This window comes from Dicentrarchus labrax, unplaced genomic scaffold (assembly GCF_905237075.1).
Source record: "Dicentrarchus labrax unplaced genomic scaffold, dlabrax2021, whole genome shotgun sequence".
Classification (NCBI taxonomy): Eukaryota; Metazoa; Chordata; class Actinopteri; family Moronidae; genus Dicentrarchus; species Dicentrarchus labrax.
Window position 1 is genome coordinate 16,293,735 of NW_026136712.1, and position 21,675 is coordinate 16,315,409.

At 40.4% G+C, this 21,675-nt stretch overlaps 1 protein-coding gene across 4 annotated transcripts in view; it reads left to right on the forward strand.

Moving 5' to 3' along the window:
• Window positions 1-21,675, forward strand: part of dock1 (dedicator of cytokinesis 1) — a 176,579-nt gene that overhangs the window by 125,354 nt on the left and 29,550 nt on the right. For all 4 annotated transcript variants that reach the window (XM_051417283.1, XM_051417285.1, XM_051417282.1 and 1 more), the window contains exons 30-37: window positions 10,303-10,381; window positions 11,209-11,309; window positions 16,379-16,437; window positions 17,145-17,293; window positions 18,390-18,475; window positions 18,843-18,999; window positions 19,710-19,750; window positions 20,161-20,251. In XM_051417283.1, coding sequence (XP_051273243.1) covers window positions 10,303-10,381; window positions 11,209-11,309; window positions 16,379-16,437; window positions 17,145-17,293; window positions 18,390-18,475; window positions 18,843-18,999; window positions 19,710-19,750; window positions 20,161-20,251 — 763 coding nt within the window. The remainder of the gene's footprint in view (window positions 1-10,302; window positions 10,382-11,208; window positions 11,310-16,378; window positions 16,438-17,144; window positions 17,294-18,389; window positions 18,476-18,842; window positions 19,000-19,709; window positions 19,751-20,160; window positions 20,252-21,675) is intronic.

A 21,675-nucleotide genomic window follows, 5' to 3' on the forward strand; every position in this document is an offset into this window, starting at 1 on the left:
GCTGTTAATTATGTGTAAGAATAGTAGATTGAGAGATGAATGGGGAGTTCTCAGAGAGCCCAGCGTGGCAGATGAAAAGATGAAAGCCCAGATGAGCTGAAGAGGCAGCTCTTTAACTCGATAACCCATGCCATCAGTCCCTCACAGACTCATTAGGAGAGGGTTTCTGAAGTTAGATGGCTGCCGTTTGGAGTTCTCTCCATGACTAATCCAGGACCTGTAGGGCAGGTCTGGAAGGCAGGCAGGAAGGAAGGAGGACTCACTGAGAGTGAAAAGACTGCCAATGATGTTGTGATCCTGTTTGCCCCCGTACAACCCACCACCCACTAAAATAAAATAAAAAACAGTGCCTGTGGGATTATGGGTGTTTGATTTGACATAGTCTGCTCTTAAGGACTGGGCTGCTGAAAGGGTGCTAGTTGAAAACCTCACAGCTCCACTTGTGGTTACTTTCAACAGGTTGCATGGTCCTGTAAGCCTAAAAAAAATGTAAGATTCTTCAAATCCTTTCAAGCTCCATTAAGTAACTAAAACAGGGCATCATTGATGGCCTAGAAAATGGTGTTTTGTTTTTTTATATACATTTCTGAAATGACACTGTTCTATGTACTTATCCCATCCTTGGAACAGGATGAAACCTAAACAAACTAATAGATATGACATCTAAAATTTTACATATAGAGTTTCACTTATAAAACCATTCAATTATTACAATTTCAACAAACATGTAAAAGTGTTAACTGGCACCTGAGTGTATACTCAAGAAACATTTTATCATTAAATTGAGGAAATACTATATGTAGCTACGTACACGTTTGACAGTAAGCGTCCCAAATGATTAATGCACACACATTTTAATGCACACAACCAGGCCTTCTCAAGCCTCAGCCTTTTGGTATTGTGAGCTGAGAAGAAAAGCCTGACCTTTACATGGCTTGCCTGCTATACTGCTTTGTTAATGTGGGGACAGTTGTCTACTCTCTCTCTTGTGTGTGTTTCGTGTCTGCATGTTGGAACCCTGATTGGTAATTCTGCAATAAAGAGATTAAGACACAGCTTTACAGAGGAACCATGGGAGAGTCATGGAACATGGTTTGCGACATAGTGCTGCATACTGCACTGCATCACCAGCTGCTGCTAAATATATGGGTATTTGTTTGCCAGTGTAGGTTAGAAGCTTTAAGTTAATCTCCATACATCCACAAAAGGGCTCTGATGTAAATGCCAACTACTCTGATTGTACTACTTGGAGTTTGTGTTTATCACTATATGTATGTCTGGTTGAGCCTTTGCCCAGGCAAATAATATTCTTTTGCTGATGGAGATCCTTTAAATAGTGCCCCCTGAAGAGCGATAACATCCAGTGTGAATTCTCTCAACATGGTTTTATCAAAGTCATTATCAAGAAGCAGCAGGGTGGCTTACTGTGCAGGAAAACTATCTGTCAACTGGACCTACTACTCTAGAGCCCTAAGTGGAAGTATTCAGATAACTTACTTACAGGTGGGGTGAGTGATTCTAGGTAATGCAATTTTAATCCAATTCCCATTTTTTCATATTCAGCAAATATCTCCTCACGGTTTGCATGTATGCACTTAAAAAAAATGATTGTACACAGCCCTGGCTCTCCAAATGGGAAACACAAAGTGCATCAGACCAAGCCTCACAACAATAACTTGTTATTCCAGCCATTGCAGCCAGGATTTTACCAAGATGTGCTGTTGTTGTGATGTCAGCTATAGTAGCAGGAGAGTTGTGAGTATCGCTGTCTCAAGCTTGTGTGCTGGCTATGGGAAACCATCTCATCCTCTCTGCATGTCAGAAACAGTTGGTAAACCCGCAACATAGCTGGTTTTAGTTACATTACTCTCTGTTTTGTTGTTTGACCTCCAGAATCGCTTATCCCACCTTAAAGTAAAAGTTGCAATACCACACAGTAAGTTCTTAATGTGTTAAGTAGCTAGTAAGAAAAGCTGTCAACTGTAGTGAAGTAAAAAGTACAATATTTCCCTAGTAGAAGTACAAAGGGGCATCAAATGGAAATTAAGTACCTCAAATGTGTATTGTAATGTACTTTACTTTTCCACCTCTGTTTTGTAATGAGTTTTTATTTTCTTGTGCTGGCAGACAAGTGAAATTACAGTTTTGTCAGTCGTGTATAAAATAAGGATCACTTACTACACTGAGGCAGATGCTTCATTGGAAAACCAGTGAATATGCTGTAGCTTATTTCTGTCTTTCCTCTCTGAACATAACTGACATGTTTGCTGTACACTCGATGAATGCTCCTTTCAGTTTTGATAACCCAATTACTTCTGTCTTTAGAGCAACAGTGTGTCAAACCAAATGGCCCCATTTCATGACTGCATATCTGATGTGTATTTAATTTGGCATTCAAACTAGCATTGATGCACGCTGCAGTCAACATTGACTCAAAGGGCATAGCATGAATGTCAGTCTGCTAATATGGCAAGGCCCTATATAATCATCTCTAATACACTGATTGCAACTGCTGTTGAGGTTATGAATTCACATAAAATGGTTTTAATGTATGAAACATGGCTGTCTTCATTAAAACATTTTCAGAGAATGCTTCTTTCTTAATGTTTTGTGAGCAAAAAGTCCAATTGCTTTTGTTCTTCACTCTCTCGTTTTCTACAGGCATATCATTTGTATTTAAAAGAAAAAAGACAAAATGTTAAAAGTTTAGACTGTTAGAATCGGTTTTAATTGCTTTGTGATTCATGTGATAACTTTAAATATGCCTCATTATCTCATCCATTGCTCAACGTGAACTTTGCCAACACTGACTCCTGTGCAGAGAGTGGGAGATTTCATACTCGCTAATATTTGGAGGTCTGTCGAAATCAGTCCGTGTTGCCTCATTAGTAAGCCGTTCACATCTTCACAAACTTTTGGCCTGGATGAAAAGCAGCCTTAGCTGTCATTGTTACATCTCAGATCTCTGTGTTTATGGGCTGGCGGAAGCTAGCGCTCTTCAGCTCTGACACTGGCATCGCACTGCCTGGTGCTGCCAAGTCAAAGGGACTGCAGCTTGTTTCACAGTATTTGAATGGCAGACAGGCCTTCACTGGCCTGTGTGGTCAGTCAGAAACCTTTTACTTTTTCACTGTCACATACAGCCTCACAGACACATTATATGTGTGCCAACTCACAAACGCATATCTTTTTTTTTTACTCTCATCAGTTCAGTTCCTACGGAGCCCCTAAAGGGACATGGGGACAAAAAAAAAAAAGAAACGTTTCTAGTGCGCACTAGATACTATCTAGTGAGCACTAGATACGGATCCTGTGTTGTGGCAAATCAACACATGGCTAGTTTTAATATTCAAATGAGTATTAAACTAATTTGTCTGTAACTAAAAAATAAATGTAAATTAATCTGTAACCTTTTTTGTTACAGTCCGCATTTAAATGCCCTGTCCTGCAGCCGGACACTCATTTGTCCTCCTTTTGAGAAAATAACAAAAACGGTCCGCCTTTTGACACATTACCTTGTTAGTTTAATACTTATTGGCTTAAAATGTGTGTCAAAATAAGTAATTTCATTGGTTACATTTTCATGTGGTGACCTATCAACACATGGCTAATTTTAATATTCAAATGAGCCATGTGTTGATTCGCCACAACACACCATCCCTATCTAGTGGGCACTAGAAACGTTTCATTTTTTTTTTTTTTTTTTTTTCCCCATGTCCCTTTAAGGGCTCCGTAAGTTCCCTACAGAAAAATGCAGCAAACGTTCTGAGGGTCTTCTTGTTCTGAGAGATATCACAATTCCTGTAGAGCTCTCATTTTTAGTCACTGAGTGTATGTACCTACATATCCAGAATTAACACTATTTATACATTATCTTGCTTAAAAACATTATCATCAGTAAGAAAGTTATTGAGGCAATATTTAATGTTTGCATTGCTCTAGTGATGGCAGTGACAACCAGTCCACCACTTTAGTTCAGACTTAAATATCAGGCCAAAGTTTCAGTTTGTCCAATACTCAAATACCTGCAAACTAATGACATTCCCATCAGCCTCCTTTGTTTTTATGCCTCGGGACGAGCAGTAGCCATGGTCAGAGGCATTATGTTTTCAGGTTGTCCGTGCAAAGCTGTAGGTAAAATTTACTCACTCACTCACAGGATCACCATTACCTAGGCGCACTCCAGTACATTGTTTGCAGTGACCTAATTCTGATGACACTCGAAATTCCAAATGAGGCAGTAAGTGAAAGACAGAATGGATGAGATGGAAAGATGAAAGCCCCTACTAGTGCTAGTTATTGCCTCGAGGTAATTTCTTCAAATCTGCACAAACATTGACATGGAGGATGAAGTGATTAGAATTTGGTAGTCAAAGGCCAAGGTCACTGTGACATCACAAAATATATTTTTTGACTATAACCTAACAATTGATGACCATATTTCACAGTTGGTCAGACAATGAACTGGTGACACTTTTGAGTCAGTGACCTCAAAATGACCTTGACAAACACGTTCTTGGTCATAATTAATGTGGTAATTATGACAACATTTCTAATAGATGTTTAATGGGATACAATGATGAAATTATGACAAAGGTCAAAGGTCAACTTTACTGTGACATCATAATGTTCTGGGAAAAAAACGTTTAATAATTTGGGAAAAGAAGGAAAGAGTGTGACCATATTTCACATTTGGTCAGACACTGACAATCTTGACTATCTAGCATCAAGTTTGTTGTTGTTTGCATGTTTTGACCTTGTTATTGTTAGTACATAGAGAAATTAAGTAAGTTAAGTAACCTGCATATATTATTTGCAGCAACCTGACAAACTCCTCTAAAATTTCAAGTAAATGCTGCTGTTTTTTAGTGTTTCAGCACACTCAACCGTTCACCACTCCAGATTTATGTAATAAAAGGACATAATGGATTTCAGTTTTAAGATATAAAACCCATTTTGTATTTGGTGCAAAGATTTTATTTTTGCACCATCATCCCAGTTAGGTTTAAGAGCTCTTTAATGCTAAGTGGTTTAAATGTTGAAGTGAAGTGGGAAGTGAGGAGTTCTTTTTCCTTGGAGTAAATGAAAAGGTCTAACAGATGAGAGCAGTCCTTTGACTCACCCCAGTGATATTTTTGAGTCATTAGAGCTTCCCTTAGCTTCCCTGGGGTGCGCTGCTCAGTATAAATTCTTATAGCCTAGAGACACTGTATTTAAGATGCACTAGAGGAAAGTTGTCACACTGTGGTGAGAATTTGATTGAAATTATGTTGACAGATTTGATTTAATATTACATCAGGTGTCTGAAATAAAGGTAATCTAATTTAATAAATTGGACAGATAATGAAGGTTTTTGACCTTGCCTTATCTCTGAGCACAGGCAGATATGCCAGCTATTCAGCAATAGTATGCAAATGGATCATGATCATTATCGGGATGCTCTCTGAACTCAATTAGCAAGTATGATCTGCTGATAACTTTTCATTAGCATATATGCTAGGTGTCTGTGGTGTAGATCATCCGACAGAACTCAATTTTGTGTAACATGGCTGAAGGAAACCAAATCGTCTGTTGTCTGTGCCGAAATGTAAACGTACAGCATACTCATCAGTCAGCAGTAATAGGGTGATTTTTCTGACACTGACAGTTTGATGGAGAATATTTATCATAATGATGCCATATGTATACAGTATTAGAATGACTCTAATGTGTAGGAGGTGCTATCTTGCTCTTGCACAGCCTAATTAGCAAGTTAAAGGATTTCCAAGTTATGTTTTTGTCTCCCTAAGCAGAAAATAGGGAAGCCTGTGATTTCTGGAGATGATTAGAGCTACCTTGATTTTCCTGCTGGACTTTAGATGAGAAAACAGAAAGCAGCAAGAGGGCAGGCTGTTTTTAGGAATTACACATTTCTAGGCTATCCCCAGAAATGCTTGATGTCTTTGCTGAAGGCTTAAAGCAAACACTAAATCCATCAAATGAGTCGTTGATTACATTTATAGTAGCAGCTTAAATTTCCCAGCCATTAACATTTTGCTTGTAGTTGCAATGAAGTTATAAAGAACTGGTTTGTCACTGACTCTCCCTCTGCATCTGTGCATCTTATTTTCCCTCTTCAGCATAATGACCGACCGTCACAGATGTTGCAAGGCAGCCAAGCATCTTCCCCCCTGGCATTTGGCTTTGTTAATAATGCAAGCTTAAAAGAGCAGTGGCACCAAATACTGTATAATGTGCAGTTAATGTTCCACTATGCAGTCTTGATTCACACTCAAATCGCTGTGTCTGTGCAAAGAATATTCCCTGAAATCAATATGGCGATTAATTATGGACTGTAGAGTAATTATATCTTTTTATGAATAATTCCTCTTGGACTAACTCAAATACAGACAGAGTAGAGCTTTTGTTAGTATATCACGTTTATTTAAGTGCCACAGTTTTAGAATTTCATGCTTTCAAGTCCACATTAAAAAAAATATATTCTAAAGTTTGAGAATTTAGCTCTGAATGCTTTTAATCTTGTTTGAAATGGCCTTTTTGCAGTCTCTTAGTCAGAGCCCACTGCGAGGGGAGAGTATATTCTATTTTCATCCGCCTCATTAAGTTTTTCACTTTAATTAATGGCAGGATGTGCTCACAGAGGAACTGTCCTGTCTGTTCGTTAAAGCCCATTATATGTCTGAGCTCAGGCAGACTGCTGGCTTCAAATAGGCTTTTATGTAATGGAGTTTACATTATCGTGTGAACAGCAACATGAGAGAGAGGCACTCATAAAACATTGTTTATGGAAAGCATCTCACGTTGGCGTACAGATCACAGGAGCACACGAGATTTCCTCTGCCTGCATCATCAACCAATTGTTGTGGAAACTGTGAAGGGGGCCCGCTACTGGAAAGGGAGATCAAGCAGAAATGGTTGATTACAGCTACATTTTGCCTGTTGAGTTGATATTTAGCCAGAAGCTGTGAAGAGTATTGATCTCGCTCTTTTCCTCGCAGTGTGACAGCAGTGGGAGCTGTGTGCTACCTCGGTATTGTCTGTAGAACTCACAACTATTGGTGATTAGAAATGAGTTTAGTTGGACCCATCATACCCTTCACCTATAAAGTAGCCTCTGTCAATGCACTGCAATTGATTGTAGCTGAATTTGAACAAAAAACACAGCCTTAGCTGATGATTAGTTATGTTTCATTACCATTTCTAAACATTATACCACTGATTAGATTTGGTGTAATGCAGATATAGGTTTTGTAGGTCAGCAGTTCTGCCTGTGTGTGTGGCCCAACCCTTTTTATTTTTCATTGATTTTTCACTGGAAAATACTTGGATTTGGGTTTTTTTAAGGGAGAAGATTGGTTTAGATTATTCTGTCTCAATGCACCTTAAAGTTGTTGCATTGCTTTTTGCAAGCAGACTCTAATCAATATTTTTTTTTTCAATGCTAAATAAAATAAACTTATTTTGGGGTGGACTTAAATGGATTTTTGTATTGTTGATGAAATAAAATGTACTGTATTTTTATTATTTTTTTTAATTGTTTATCTAAGGGACAACGCACAAAGCATTTTCTGGCACCAGATAAACAGTAGCTAAGAGTCCCATAGTGTCGGCTGTCAGTGAGACTTTAGTTCCAAACTAGCCATCATAACATCTGCAGACTATAGCATAATTAAAATCAAGGCAATCTTTAACAGTTTCCCATGTAACTCACAAGAATAACTGCTGTTCTGAGTATCCCATAGCCATTTATCAATAGTCCCTTGCCTTTCAAGATAAACAATAAATTTCACCTTATTATTTTTTTGAAATGTATGAATTGAAAAAACGTATTGAGCAGTAATATTTCCCAGCCCACAGGTGCAGTGGATAGAAACACATTTTAGCATTAGTCCACTGTTAACCACCTCTACTATATTGACATGTTCACAGCTGCAGAAAATTGAGTGAGGTGTGCAGAGGGGGGAGTCTGTGCTCGTGCAGACAGGATGGTGGTAATAGGCTGTCTGAGTGCTTAGGAGATGGGAGGGGGGTCTCCCACTTTGAGGCCAGAGAGCCAGAGAAATGGACTTCTAATGGCTTATCCAAAGGTGTTAAATGACAGTTAACCTTTCCAGCTAATGATTAAGGTGACTCTTAATGTGTATCACACATCGGCCCCAGATAGCATTTAGTTAGCAATGGAGATAAATGTGGGACATGAATATTGTATAGCTTTAAAATACCCCAGGTCCCACAGTATTGCAGTCTCAACAGTGATGGTTATTCCTGTTCAAGGTCAGTTAGACAGAGCAGTAAGGGAAACCCCAGCTCCGTCTCCACTGCAATGAAATTTAGATCTTCCAGTTAGCTCAGGTGACAGGGACCTTTATTGCCTCGCAGCTGAAACATAAAGTAGAAGAGTCAGAGATGATGTGTAAATTGCGGATTCCCTCACCGAGCCCCGGTTCAAGTTAAGGTTTGGCTTATATGATGACAAAGGCAGAAGGCTTGCTTGGAGCTGCCTGTGCAGCAGACGTGTGCTCACCTGCCAGTGTCAGTTACATGAGCGTTACATCTTCATGCCGCTTTATTGCCTGCTCATGAAACCCTGATGCAATCCACTTAAGTGGCAGAACAATTGTCCTTGTTTGACCTTGCTTTTTTTTTTTTTTTTACACATTTTACCTGATGTATCTTTATATGTTGCCTTGGGCAATCATTTGTTACAGTTTTTTCATTTTAGTTGTGTGGAAAATACTCACACCAACTGAAGCAGGGACTGAGAAACCACAAGAACCTGGGGTGTTTCTTATGTGAAGTAAGCCATGTTATGCTGTGCTAGACGTTTTTCTCCTACACTCATGATAAGAGTTTTTTTGGCTCTGTGAATAATTGTTAGAGATTAGTACACACATTGTTGTATGGCTGGTTCCACCAGGGAACGAAGTTAAATAGCGGCTGGTCCTCTGACTCTGTAAGGAGCAATCATAATTCGCCTCTAAAAGCTTCATGCCACTTAAGTTATTAACATTTAATTTTGCAACATCAGACTGGATTAACCCATCAGCCACTGTTCTCATTAAGGTCTACTCATTGCATCTTTTTTTGGGAGTGCTTCCAGCCCTCTCTGAAAGACTCAACCTGTGTTTCACCTCTGTTGGAAATGCATATTTTTTCACAAGGTCATAGATTTATTCCTTGTGAAAGTACAAACCACTAATGTTTCTCTTGTCTGGCTCCACTTTAAAACTACAGTTCACCTTTCCAATTAATGAGTTCATACAAGCAGTTACTGAAGTACTCAATGTAAACCTAGGTACAGTTGAGGAAGTGGTGCCGTGGATGGGTGTCCAACGTGCTTTATGTGTGCATCATTTGCCCACCATAACCAAATAGTTTTTGTTGCCTAGCTATACCTAAGAAACATAGTTTTGAGTGCAGTGTTCTCAGTGTTAAGAAATTATACCTGTACCTAGTCAGCAAACATGAATGTTCCCCCCCAGCAACTGGAACCATGAAAAGATCTGTGATAAACAAGACAAAACTCATTGAAAGAAAGAATGCATGAATGTAATAACAAAATTTACATTTAATTCTTTCACAATGAGTTTGACTGAACTTTCCTTCTTTTACATGTAATTTGCCTTATCACTTTTTGTAACTATAATAAACATATTGTGTGCATTTGAATATATGATTGGAATAATAATATAGAGGTCATTGGATATTGTGTGTAGCATTTTTTGGATCTTGTTGTGTTTTTGTTTACCCTCCCCCGAGGACAGCAGATGGCTAGCTGGCAACTAAGAATGGTACAAAGCCTGCCTCCTCTTTAATTGACCAAATAAAGCACAACATAGAAATGTAACTCTTCTGCCAACATTAGTGTCGTAGAGGTTGTATACTATGAATATATGAGGTAGCAGACAATAATACATAATGTTTTGATCCATGTAAATTTAAGTAAAATATAATTGTATTGCCTTTTACAGTGTAAATGCGATTAATTAAAATCCAATATACAACCATTTGCCCTGTAAGTGAACTGTTAGTTCAAACATGGCACATTTGTGAGCTTTTTCTCTGCAGGTTGTTACGTGACAGGTTGTTGTGAGTTGTGTGCATTGTTCTTTGCATGAGATGTGAATATGAATAACTGGAGGCTACTTGATCAACAAGCAAAGTGATTTCAGTGGAGAATGCAGTGGGAGTTCTCTGAAAACCCATGTAAAAGAATAAAACTATAGAGTGCAAATAGCTTTTTTTAAGCTTATTTCATAAATAAGAAGACTAGATCCTATCACTTTCCTCCTGTCTTTCCAGAGTGTTCCTACGGGCCATTAATCAGTATGCAGCCGTGTTGAACAAGAAATTTCTGGATCAAACCAACTTTGAGCTACAGGTAAGAGCTGAAAACTTTTTTGAAACAAACTTGATACCAGCCACCCCCCTCCCTCCCAAAACACATTGTTCTTTTTGTCAAGGCAACACTGGATTATGATTTTTAAGTGCTATTAACAGCAGTTTTGGGAAAAGATTTGGATGGCTTTTTTTAAAATCATCACTTCACTGCAGTTTCACACTGAGGCTGTTTTTAATGTGCAGCATTGTTCGAAAAAAAGATCACTGAAGGCAGTAGACATAAAAATTGTGGAGGGAACATCAATTACCAGGTAATGGCTGGCAATTTGATGTGCATTTCTGAATATTTTAACCTGCCCCCCCTCAGAATAGCATTTCCAGCTTGCTTTGAAAATGTCTGACATATGGAAGAATGTTAATGTTGTCTACAACTGAACTGCTCCGGGCCATTTTTACAGTTGTAGCTTAAACAGTCATGTATTTTAGCTTATGGATATTCCCATTAGAAGGTGTGAACTCTATATGCGTTGAGACTTATTTCTTATGCATGCATAGACTATTTGAACAGCGGTGAAAAATGGTGGCTACAGTATCACTTCTTTTAGCTGCTGTCTGATTGAGAGTGCAGTCTCGAGGCCAGTAGCCTAAATCACCAACCTATTCCTCCACTGGGACAGCTTCCCTAGACACAAGTATACCCGTCTCATCTTAACCCTTTGATTTAATGAAACTGTAAAGCTTCCCAGCCCACACAGTGTAGTGTGGTGCTGAATGATACTGCTGTAAAACTGTTTTTTGACTGTGAGTTAAATGTCCTTTTTATTCTTTTAACACCCAACTCTCTCCGTCTGTCTTTATGTCGCTCAGCTGTGGAACAACTACTTTCACCTGGCCGTAGCCTTCCTCACCCAGGAGTCATTGCAGCTGGAGAACTTCTCAAGTGACAAAAGAGCCAAGATCTTTCAGAAGTGAGTACAGACACTCTCTCAGTTCACGGGACATCCTACTTGCATGCCAACACAGCCCAGGCTCCCTTCCCAGCATGAGCAGGCTTTATATAATTCATCAAACAGAGACACACAGGGATACCCAACACCCCGTGGCTCCAGTAGAGGCTGCACTGGTTGTTTGCCCTTCTGAACAAAACAGAACAGCCTCATAGTAACTCCGGGGGTTGTGGAGAGCATTGTACTCAAATCCCGGGTCTCAAATTGGGAATCCCCTCTTGGGATTAAAATACAGGTCTTCGCTTTCTCCTCAAAACATTTCCTACATTTTTCTTCTTATTCCCTCAACAGATAAAGGGGAGACTTCTTAAATGAGAGAGAGTGAGAATGAGAGTTCTCAAATGGCTGAAGGTTTTATATCCACAAAGTTTAGATATTTATTGCTTGTGAAAATCTGCTCTAAGAACAGTTCAGAGAGCGGTTTTGTTTCCCGATCATCCCCTGCCTGTATCTACAAAAAGTCATTCATCCACTTTAGTACTTCTTATAGAGTCTGGTAATGCAGCCAAATGTGTAAATGCTTTCTGAGCAGACGTGGACCATATTGGCTCTCATCTTCATTTGGAGGAGCTTTTGTCACTAAAGCATCCATCACACAGCGAGACTCCTCGTTGGTCAGTGCTTTATTATCGGCCCTGAAAAACTCCCACACAAACAGCCCTGTACAGAAAACAAGACGTTCCTGGCCACCCCCACCCTGCCTTTCTCGTCTTGTCAGCCTTCCCCGGAAAAAAAAAAAAAAAAACGCTTTTTGATTCGCATACACAAGAACTGACATTCCTGGCGTAAGCACAGAAGAGGGCACATATCTGCCTTGCTATTTCCACACTGTTTGTTTGACATTCCCAAATATGTCATTCAAATGCCACCAGGTAGCTTCCATAGCATGCGAGGGGGATAATATACAGGGTTTGTCAATTTCTCTTTCACCCACTCTTTCTACCTCTACCCGCCCACTCTCCCTCTCTGTCTCCATGTCTGCCTCCCTCCACCTACCGCTCACCTTCTCTCTTTTACCTCTCCCTCTCTGCATCCCGTTTCCCTGTGTGCTGGCGCATGAACTGTCAGTGCTGCCTGCAATACCAATTATTGCGCCTTGCTCGGGAGCAGAGAACAGAGGGGTGAAATCATAGATGTGTGGAGCAAGACTTTTTAGCGCTCTGCATCAGCTTTCCTCCTGCATCACACACATCACCCACTGCTGTTTGTGAAGTTCTGGTCCATTACTGGTGTCTGTGGGATCCTCATTTCCCTCTAACATATATTTACAGACATGTCTCGCATGGCCTGAATGGGAGGATAAATGCATCTCTGTGTGTAGCCATGTTGCTCTGTTTCCACCCTTCAGAAACAGTTAGTTTATGGTTGTTTATGTCAAAGTTTTGATAAACCGTAATTTCCTTAAACTGTTCAAGTAGTAGAGCTCTGGACAGGAAAATGCAGCCACACACACATGAAGAGCTGGATAAATGAGCATGCAGCAATGTCATTGTCATGATATGTGCCTATGAGTGATGAGGAGAGGGACTGTCATATTGTCAAATTTTGTGAACATCTCACACTTTGCTTCAGGCTTTGATCACATCTCATCAGTTCTTACAGGCCAGTGCCCGTCAATCGCTTGTTTGTTTCCTCTCTTGCTGTATCTGCCACTGTCTCTGTATTTTTTCCTCCATGTCCTCTTATTTTTCCACCTCATGTCTCCACATCCATTCCCTCGTTTCTCCTTTCAGTGTTGATCCTTGTCCCCTGACCCAGTTGCATTACACAGCACAAGCCGCTGTGAGCCCCAGATCCACTCACTGCTCACCACTGTCCCTTTGTAGACATGATATTCTAAGTTAACCTGTCCGAGAGCTTTTCACCCTGTAGCTGACAGGTATACGTTGTAGGTCCTGACAGCCGACAGTCATAGCTGCCTGTCTAGCTGGCTACAGGAGTGTGACAGAACAGTGCCCTGCATCTGTCTCAGCTCAGATGAGGACATGATGCCTCCTGAGCACTCATCTGCACATCCATATGTAGAGATACAAATCCACATGCTTCCACTGGCACACAGGCATGCTGTGAGTACAATCATACACACAGATGTGCGCAGGAATAAATCATGGAACACCCAAACGTTGCCTATTAAAGGGTGGATAAGAGGCAAAAACAGCCAAAAATGTAATGCATAATGCATTACCATTTCTCATTTTTTTTGCATGCAGCTTTACAGTAATTTATAGAGGCGGGCATCTATTTATATTTTATCATCTTGCCAATACTCTGCTTAAAGATCAATCCTTGGGCTTTGCAACTCTCCTCCCTTTAACAGCTAAATATGGTAAAGGGGTTTGACCTAGCCAGGCTGCAAAGAGGTGACGCAGCTTCTTTGTTACGGATTCTTTCAGTGCTCTTCTCCTCTCTGTCAAAATACATTAGTGTGTCTTTGTACAATATTGGCAAAACAATCAATTGGGTTTCAGAATTCCATCAGGGCTCCAGGGTGCTCTGAAATGTCACAGTGTGGGAAAGAGGTTCTGAATAGATATTAATTAGAGGTCAGGAGAGGTGTCACGCTTAGACATCAAACTCTCATCTTTTTGCTTCTCTGCAATGTCATGCCAAGGTGTCATGCCATCAGTGTGTGAGGAAGAAGAGACAGAGGTGCCACTGTGCCTCCATCAGTCACTCAGTGTGATAATCTGATGTCAGACAGGCCTGGTTCTTGGCATGAGCAAACAACGCAGTCACCTGCAGCGCCACCAGCTGGAGAGGTCATTAGAGACTGGAGGAAGGGAAAAGTTATTGATGAGTCTAATTCCACATTTAATTTTAAATGGCCCTCAAAGTTGTGTCAGGTATTTGATTTGTAAAATGAACCAATACTCACACAATTTGTTTTTGTGCCCGCCTGTTTCAAAAGAGCAGTTTGGAAATTCGTCTTTGCTTTTTGGGGTTTGTGTGTCAAAGAAACAATTATTTAAAATAAGTCTCTTATTGCTGCAATGCAGCCGCAGTGTGAACAACCAAGGCGGATTTGATGCGACTTTTATGTCAATCTACATCGACATTTGTCACAATTATGCGCCGGCGAGTTAATAATAAGTTAATAATAAGAAGAAATTTGCAGCCATAACCCCGCAAAAGGCCAAAATAGCCAATTTGGCTCTCTTTCTCTTCATTCCTCTCCTCCTCAGCACCTGCTCATTAATGTTACGGCTGCCATTACACAAACATACTTCCTCCATAACCTCCCTAACTTTAGTGCAACAGCGTGCTGCGTCTGATGTCATTGTTATTGTTCTTTTTTTTTACACTTTAATCGGATCTGAGCAAAAAATCCGAATTGAGCATTACGACTTGCGGTGAACATGGTCATAGTGTGGTATTGATCCATGCCTTAACTAGCTGGATGGTGTTAAATCAGCCGTACATCTATACAACACACACACACACACACACACACACACACACACACACACACACACACACACACACACAAACATACTCTAGAATTACAGAAAAAAAGAGGCTGTTTAAATTGAATCTGAAACCAGTTAGCAAGCTTTTATATGAGGTTGTGAGGTAGTCTCAACCAAATAAAAACAACCATTTTTCTCAATTACCCAGCCATCTAAGGTGATCTGTGAATTTTATGCCACTGGCACTGTTTGACATTTTAATCTCAATTAATGCTTGATCATATTATAGAACAGTGACTAACACAGCTTTGTGTGCAACCACACACCTGCTTGGCTTTGTTGTTCAAAACAGAACCACAAGTTCAGTGCAGTTATTGCCCACAGTGAGCCCCCAGTGAAAATACATCTGACTCCTTCTCAGCATGCATTGGTGCGGCTAAAGCATGCTGTGTCTGGCCAGTGGAAATAGGGTAAAAATGGTCTGAAGTAGCCCTCTCAGGACTGTTATCTTCATTGTGTCCTCTATATTTGTGATTGTAAAACAATTTCAGGCTTGAACTTACTCTCTTTTCTTATCGAACGTCCAGTCGCTTTTCAAAGAACTAAATTCATTACTTTTGTTTCGTGTGATCGGTTTCACAGAACTGGTCCCACTTTCTGCCTCTCTGCCCTCTGTTTCCACTCATGTTAGTCTCTCCATCATTCACTGTCTGTCTTTCCCGCTCCGTCCTTTCCACTTCACTCTCTGTCCTTTCTGTGACCTGGGCCTGTGTGACAGGCTGGGAGATGCTGCCGTGGAGATTGGTTCATGACCTAGACATGGCAGAGTTGATCAGCTTATAAGCCCCCATTCGCTAAAGCTAGACAAAAAGTCAGACGAGAATGATCCCTCCAGCTTCTTTTGCAAATCTTTGTTTTATGTAACAGCCCTCGACACACCAAGCCGACCTCAAAGAAGTAGTACCAACAAAGACTGTCTGATCAAACACTTTGTCTCATGTCTTCTGTCCTTTGTGTGTTCAAATGCATACACAGAGCAGATGACAGACTATAGCTGACTACGTGTATGTTGCAAACTTGCGTGAGACAGAATAACTAATTTGTGTGCATTTTTATTCCAAAGAACATCACAGAAAGAGAAAACAAACTACCTTAACATGGTCACGGCACTGTGAGTCTGTTAAACAGTCTCATTATATGTTTGTGTACTGGGTGTCATTCAGCCATAGATGGAAATGACTCAAGGAACTGCTTTCCAACATTTATTTAGCTCTCCAAAGGAAGACAACAGGAAACAAACATATATGCAAATTGTCTTGAGCTTGGTCACTGCACATACAGACTTACATTGGAGAAAATAAGAGTTATGAAATACATCTTTAACTCTGGGATGCTTGGTCTGATTAAAAAGCTATTACTTAGTTGTTGTTGTTATTGTTTTGTGTTGCATCTCACTTTCTTATATTCACTGTTTCCACTAGAAACTAACAAGAAACAGCAGTGTGTTTGGCCTCATTCTTTAATTGTGTATTCATTGAGTTTAAACATGAGTCCCAAGTAATTTTATCTGTGCCATGATTTGACTATAGCTTGCATAACATTTGATCCTGTTTTGTGTTTCAGGTACCAGGACATGAGAAGGCAAATTGGCTTTGAAATCAGGGATATGTGGTACAATCTAGGTAATTAAACAAACTCCTTGTGTCTGTATGGTTCAGTTTCACTTGTAACCAAAGAAAATGCTTATTTTTGTCTGACTTAATGCACTGATAAAGATCAATCATACAGCCGTTGACACATGTTACAAGTGTTGTTTTCTCAATTTATGTTTATGATTATCTGCCAACTAAGTACACTCACACTCATTACAAGTCAACCCAGAAAACAGCAGAAGCTAAATATAGACAATCATGTGTTAATTAGCTTTATGTTATGTGATGAGAGAGCCTCACCAGTCAATTCTCAATGGAATGAGATTGTAGTGCAGGGATTGGGGTCTTACATTTGGACACCTGTGCCTCCCCTAAAGTCTTCTCATTGTAATCTACACCATCTGATCCCTTAATTAAAGCTTTCCACCAGATTAGATTGACTCATTCACTGGGTTTTTAATGTGCCCCTTGCTATTCTTTACCTGAGGTGTTTGATTTGAAGTTATTTACCGCATGGTTGTCATGGAAAATTGTGATGAGAGGAGACTTGATAAACATGAGCCAGGTATTTATTTTGTTTACAACAGCTACTTTTAAAGCTGCAGCACATTAAGGATTATGTGTGTTCCGTTAGGATCAGCATGCTGCACTTGTTTTGTCCTAATTGACGCCAACAAATGAGTTGTATAGTATACTGTGCATATATATGTAAATGTATTTTTTTTTCCTCCTCTAAGGGCCCCATAAGATAAAATTCATTCCTGAGATGGTGGGTCCCATCTTGGAGATGACGCTAGTCCCTGAGATCGAGTTGCGAAAGGCCACGATCGCCATCTTCTTCGACATGATGCAGTGCGAGTTCCACTTCACATGCAGCTTCCAGCGGGTGCGTCTTCTGAAACATAACAGACCGTAACAAAAGAGGACTTTATGAAAAGTTGTGGCTGTCAGAAATCTGAGGAGGAGTAAACAGAGCAGTGGGATAGTCCATCTGAGAAAAAGTTTCATAGCCACAAGCTTAATTGTAATTCTGCAAATCTCATTTTGTTGTGGCGCAATTATCAACAGCCACGGTAAGTGGAACTTAATGTTCTGCCCTGTTACAGTGCAAAATTAAGCCTTTCTGCATGAAGAAAATCCGTTTGGCTACAGCTGACTGCCATAAGATGTCTCAGGCAGTTTTCATCTTGTGATGTTTATGTGGCTCCCAAAGAATGTGATGCTTTTTGTACTTGTATCAAACTGTAAAACAGCACAAAGGCTTCCAAACGCTTTGCTGGCCCTTGTAGTCCTAAGAAGGCGGTGTTTAACCAACATCCTCTCCCAACGGAGAGGGAGCGTGCTAATTAAGTCAGTATGTCACTCAGGATCTAGCTCATTGGAGGTAAATGCCACTTTCTTTTTCTTTCCCTTTAGTGAAAGTGATCAATTTCACTATGGCCTGACCCCTTTTTATGCTGTAAGCCAGTAATATTCCTTTTACTGGGTCTCTCTCTTTCTCCATGTGTGCTGTAAATCCTTGGCTTAACAGAGGGCAGCATTTATATCTTTTCTTACTTGGCTGCATTCTCCTCTCCTGTTCTGTATTTGTGCCTGGCCAACACCAGCAAATCAAGAACTCTGTGAAAATCGGTTTGTTTCAGCACGATAAAACCTGTTTTTTATACAGATACTATCCACAAATATCAGAGAAATAAGGTCCATGCATCACTGTCAAAAGCTACAGCAACAACAGAGCAAAAATAAAGGTGTTCTGTGTTCTAACCAAATTTATACACTTAAAGAGTAGCTTTAATAATACACAGAAGACTCCAGCTCACAACCAGCTGGGCCGCAAGAGAGGGACAATTAAAGACGAAGCACAGATCCCCTCAGCCAAGCCTTGATGCAGAGAAGAGAGCGAGAGTGAGACAGGGAGATGGCGTTAATGAATTGAAAAATTAGCTACACTGATTATTTACGCCTGCTCTGTCTAATTGCAGTTTGAGAACGAGATCATCACCAAGCTGGATCACGAGGTGGAGGGGGGCCGCGGAGACGAGCAGTACAAAGTTCTCTTTCAGAAAATGTAAGTGCTGATTAATGGGCAGGATTACGCCTGAGCCTCTCTCACAAGTTAGATAATGCTAATTGCAACATAGCACTCCTCAAAATAATCACAGTGTGCTGATGATCACACGACTTCTCATCACAGCTTGCTTCTGTGATATTTGCTTTCAGCACAGTTGGACGCTAACTCTGCTTTAATGGGCAAAAAAAAAAAGAATGTTTCCCCAAATATTTTGTGGAAAAAGTTTGACATTTTAAACTGTAAAAGAACCTCTTACACATGTTTCTTATTGTTTTCCTCTCTGCCCCTGGCCTCTCTTCTCTCCACTTCCACAACCACATGTACACACCACTGCACGCCAAACACACACACAAACACACACCAGTTTGCTGGAGCACTGCAGGAAGCACAAGTACTTGGCCAAAACGGGCGAGAACTTCGTCACTCTGGTGGTTCGTCTGCTGGAGAGGCTGCTGGACTACAGGACCATCATGCACGACGAGAACAAGGAAAACCGCATGAGCTGCACTGTCAACGTGCTCGTAAGACGCTTTCTTTTCCTCAGTTGCTGAAGCCCAATAATAATGACACATTGAAATTCCCTGCTTGAAAGACACATATGGTATTCTGTACATCACTCTTAACTAGGCATTGTTTATAAGTTAGTGTTGTCTATAAAGTGACCATAATGGCATGCGACTACCCACAGACAAGAAAACAATAACAACCACCTACACATGTCACGGTCCATTAAGATGTTATTACAGAAGAAGCTCTCCTGAAACACCTCTCCCCTGTGATGTGACATTTCATCTGGGAGCCCCAAAATGTCAGTTTTGTCTCACGTGACGACTGGCATCGAACTAAAGGCCTCTGGCCTATATACGGCATTTATCTGAGTCATGTTCTGTCAGTGCTCTGCCAGGTTGTGTAAAATGTACGTTTTCGGTTTTAGCCAGGAGAGCAGCGTGACTGCCCTACCGCTGTGATTCTGATGTCAGCCAACTTACTTTTCTTTAGCAGATACTTTACATCTTGCCTGATGCAAGCCAGGACCTTGCTATTTTCCATATTTTAGAAAATTAATTTGTAACACTGCCAAAATAGTTATATTCGAAATATTAAAAAATAATCTACAGTCTAGAGAGTTGTGCAATGTAAGCATGATTCTTTGAATCTTTGTAAAGAGCATAATGGCCTTGTTGTCCCTGGAAATCGATGAACCTATGATCTGTCTCTTTCCTTCCTGTAGAACTTTTACAAGGAGATAGACAGAGAGGAGATGTACATCAGGTAAGACAAAGTCATATCAAGCCTTGCGGAAGTTTGCATTTCTGGACATTTTATCCTTTTGAAGCATTTTACACCATTAAGGTACATGACATACGTCACTTTAGGACACTCTGTGCTGTGACGTTCAGTTGAGCTCAATTTTTACCTGCCAAAGACTAGATTCTGTACATTTAGGCTCTTTTCCTCCCAGCTGGTTGTCCCCAGAGATCCAGAATAAAATATTATATTGTGTTAAATATAATAATGTGATTCCATTGTCACAATCTCAGCAATCAGAGTTTTCCATCTATCTGTCAAGTGTTATTTGAGGTGAAAGTGGCTGTCAAGACATGTCAGTCTAGCGGAGTTAACTTTCTGTCTGTTAAAGTGTGAGAAGCCCATACCCATAAATCATTGCTATTTCCTGCCAGGTATCTGTACAAGCTGTGTGACCTCCACAAAGAGTGTGACAACTACACTGAGGCTGCCTACACTCTGCTGCTACACGCCAAACTGCTTAAGGTAAACAGACACAATACCAACAACAAACAAATGTGCAAGTACACTCTCTAAAATACCTCAAACAGAGGTATTATAGAACCCAAATACACGGTTAAGCTATTGTCAGGCAGGTGACATTTGACCTCAGGCATTAAACAAGTGTGTATCTGCGAATTTAAACGTGTACAGGGCTTAAAGAGATAGGGCAGCATCCTTTTAATCCCACCACGGTATGAGATGGCTGCTAAGAGGGCAGAATTGCTGAGCAGCATCTTTTTTACCTTGCGTAGTCGATGCAAATCACGGCTAGTATCTGATCTCTTCTGAAAAAAAAAAAAAAAATGCTAAGACATGGTTTAAAGCAGAGGAAAAAAGCAGCAACTGCCACCTGAGGTGCTTCAAGATAAAGGTGTACTTTTAGTGTCCTCTTTGGGAGCTGGAAACTAATAATCCTCTACTGAAAATCACATGTTTCAGCACAAGGCATCTGTGGTTTAAGGTGGAAAAGGGGCAGGTTTCTGTCACACCTTTAGTGCAACTATATCTTAAATTATATACATAAATATTTATAAGCTATCACGAAACATTTCTTTCGAGAGCACAGCTTTTTGTCAGTCGAACGTATATATCTTTGCCAAAAATATACCACATGCGCACCTCACACAAAGAGCTGCAGTGTCTATTCCCAGTCTGGGGTTTGGTATACCCTGAGTTTGGGAGTTGTTCCTCTCTGTCTTTTATCAAAAATGGTTGCACCCAACATTTCATCTGTATTTGCATAAATAGCTGGCTGCTTCAGCCTTTGTACAGGTCCCGAAAGGGGAGAGCAGGCTGTGACTGAATCACATTTTCCTCGCTGAGCAGTCACAGTAGCATTTGCAGGAGTTGTTTGTGTTGTTATTATTTTAATTCCGCTCATCTCCCAGCAGCTGTGGCATTCCCAGGCATGCCTTCAGAGAGGGATTCACTATTATATTGTGGAAATTGGTTAATTTTGTTCCACCAGAGTCTGGATAAATCCTTTCTTCTCCAATAAGCTCTCAAATGTAATCTTTGAAGTCACTGTCCTCCTTTTGTGTTCACACACAGGTATGTGTAAACAAGGATGAATGAGGATGAATGATGGATAAATAATTCTGCATCCTCCAGCAGTTATGGAGTAAAACTGGCTCCCGTAGTAATAATTAGTCTTCTAGTATAGTACCTGCAGCAGTATAATAATGGTTGATGAATATACAGCACTTTGTGTATCGTCAGAGATGTATCAGCACTTTAGATCTGTCGATGCAGGGTCACCAACCATCCAAGAATAAACAGAGATGCATTTTACCATGTAAATGCTGCAGTCCAGCTGTAAACAAATCAATAACCTGATCCAAAGCCTCGCAGCACCCCTCCTCATGCCACAACAATGTGCAGAGCAATTACTTTTTCACCCATCGCCA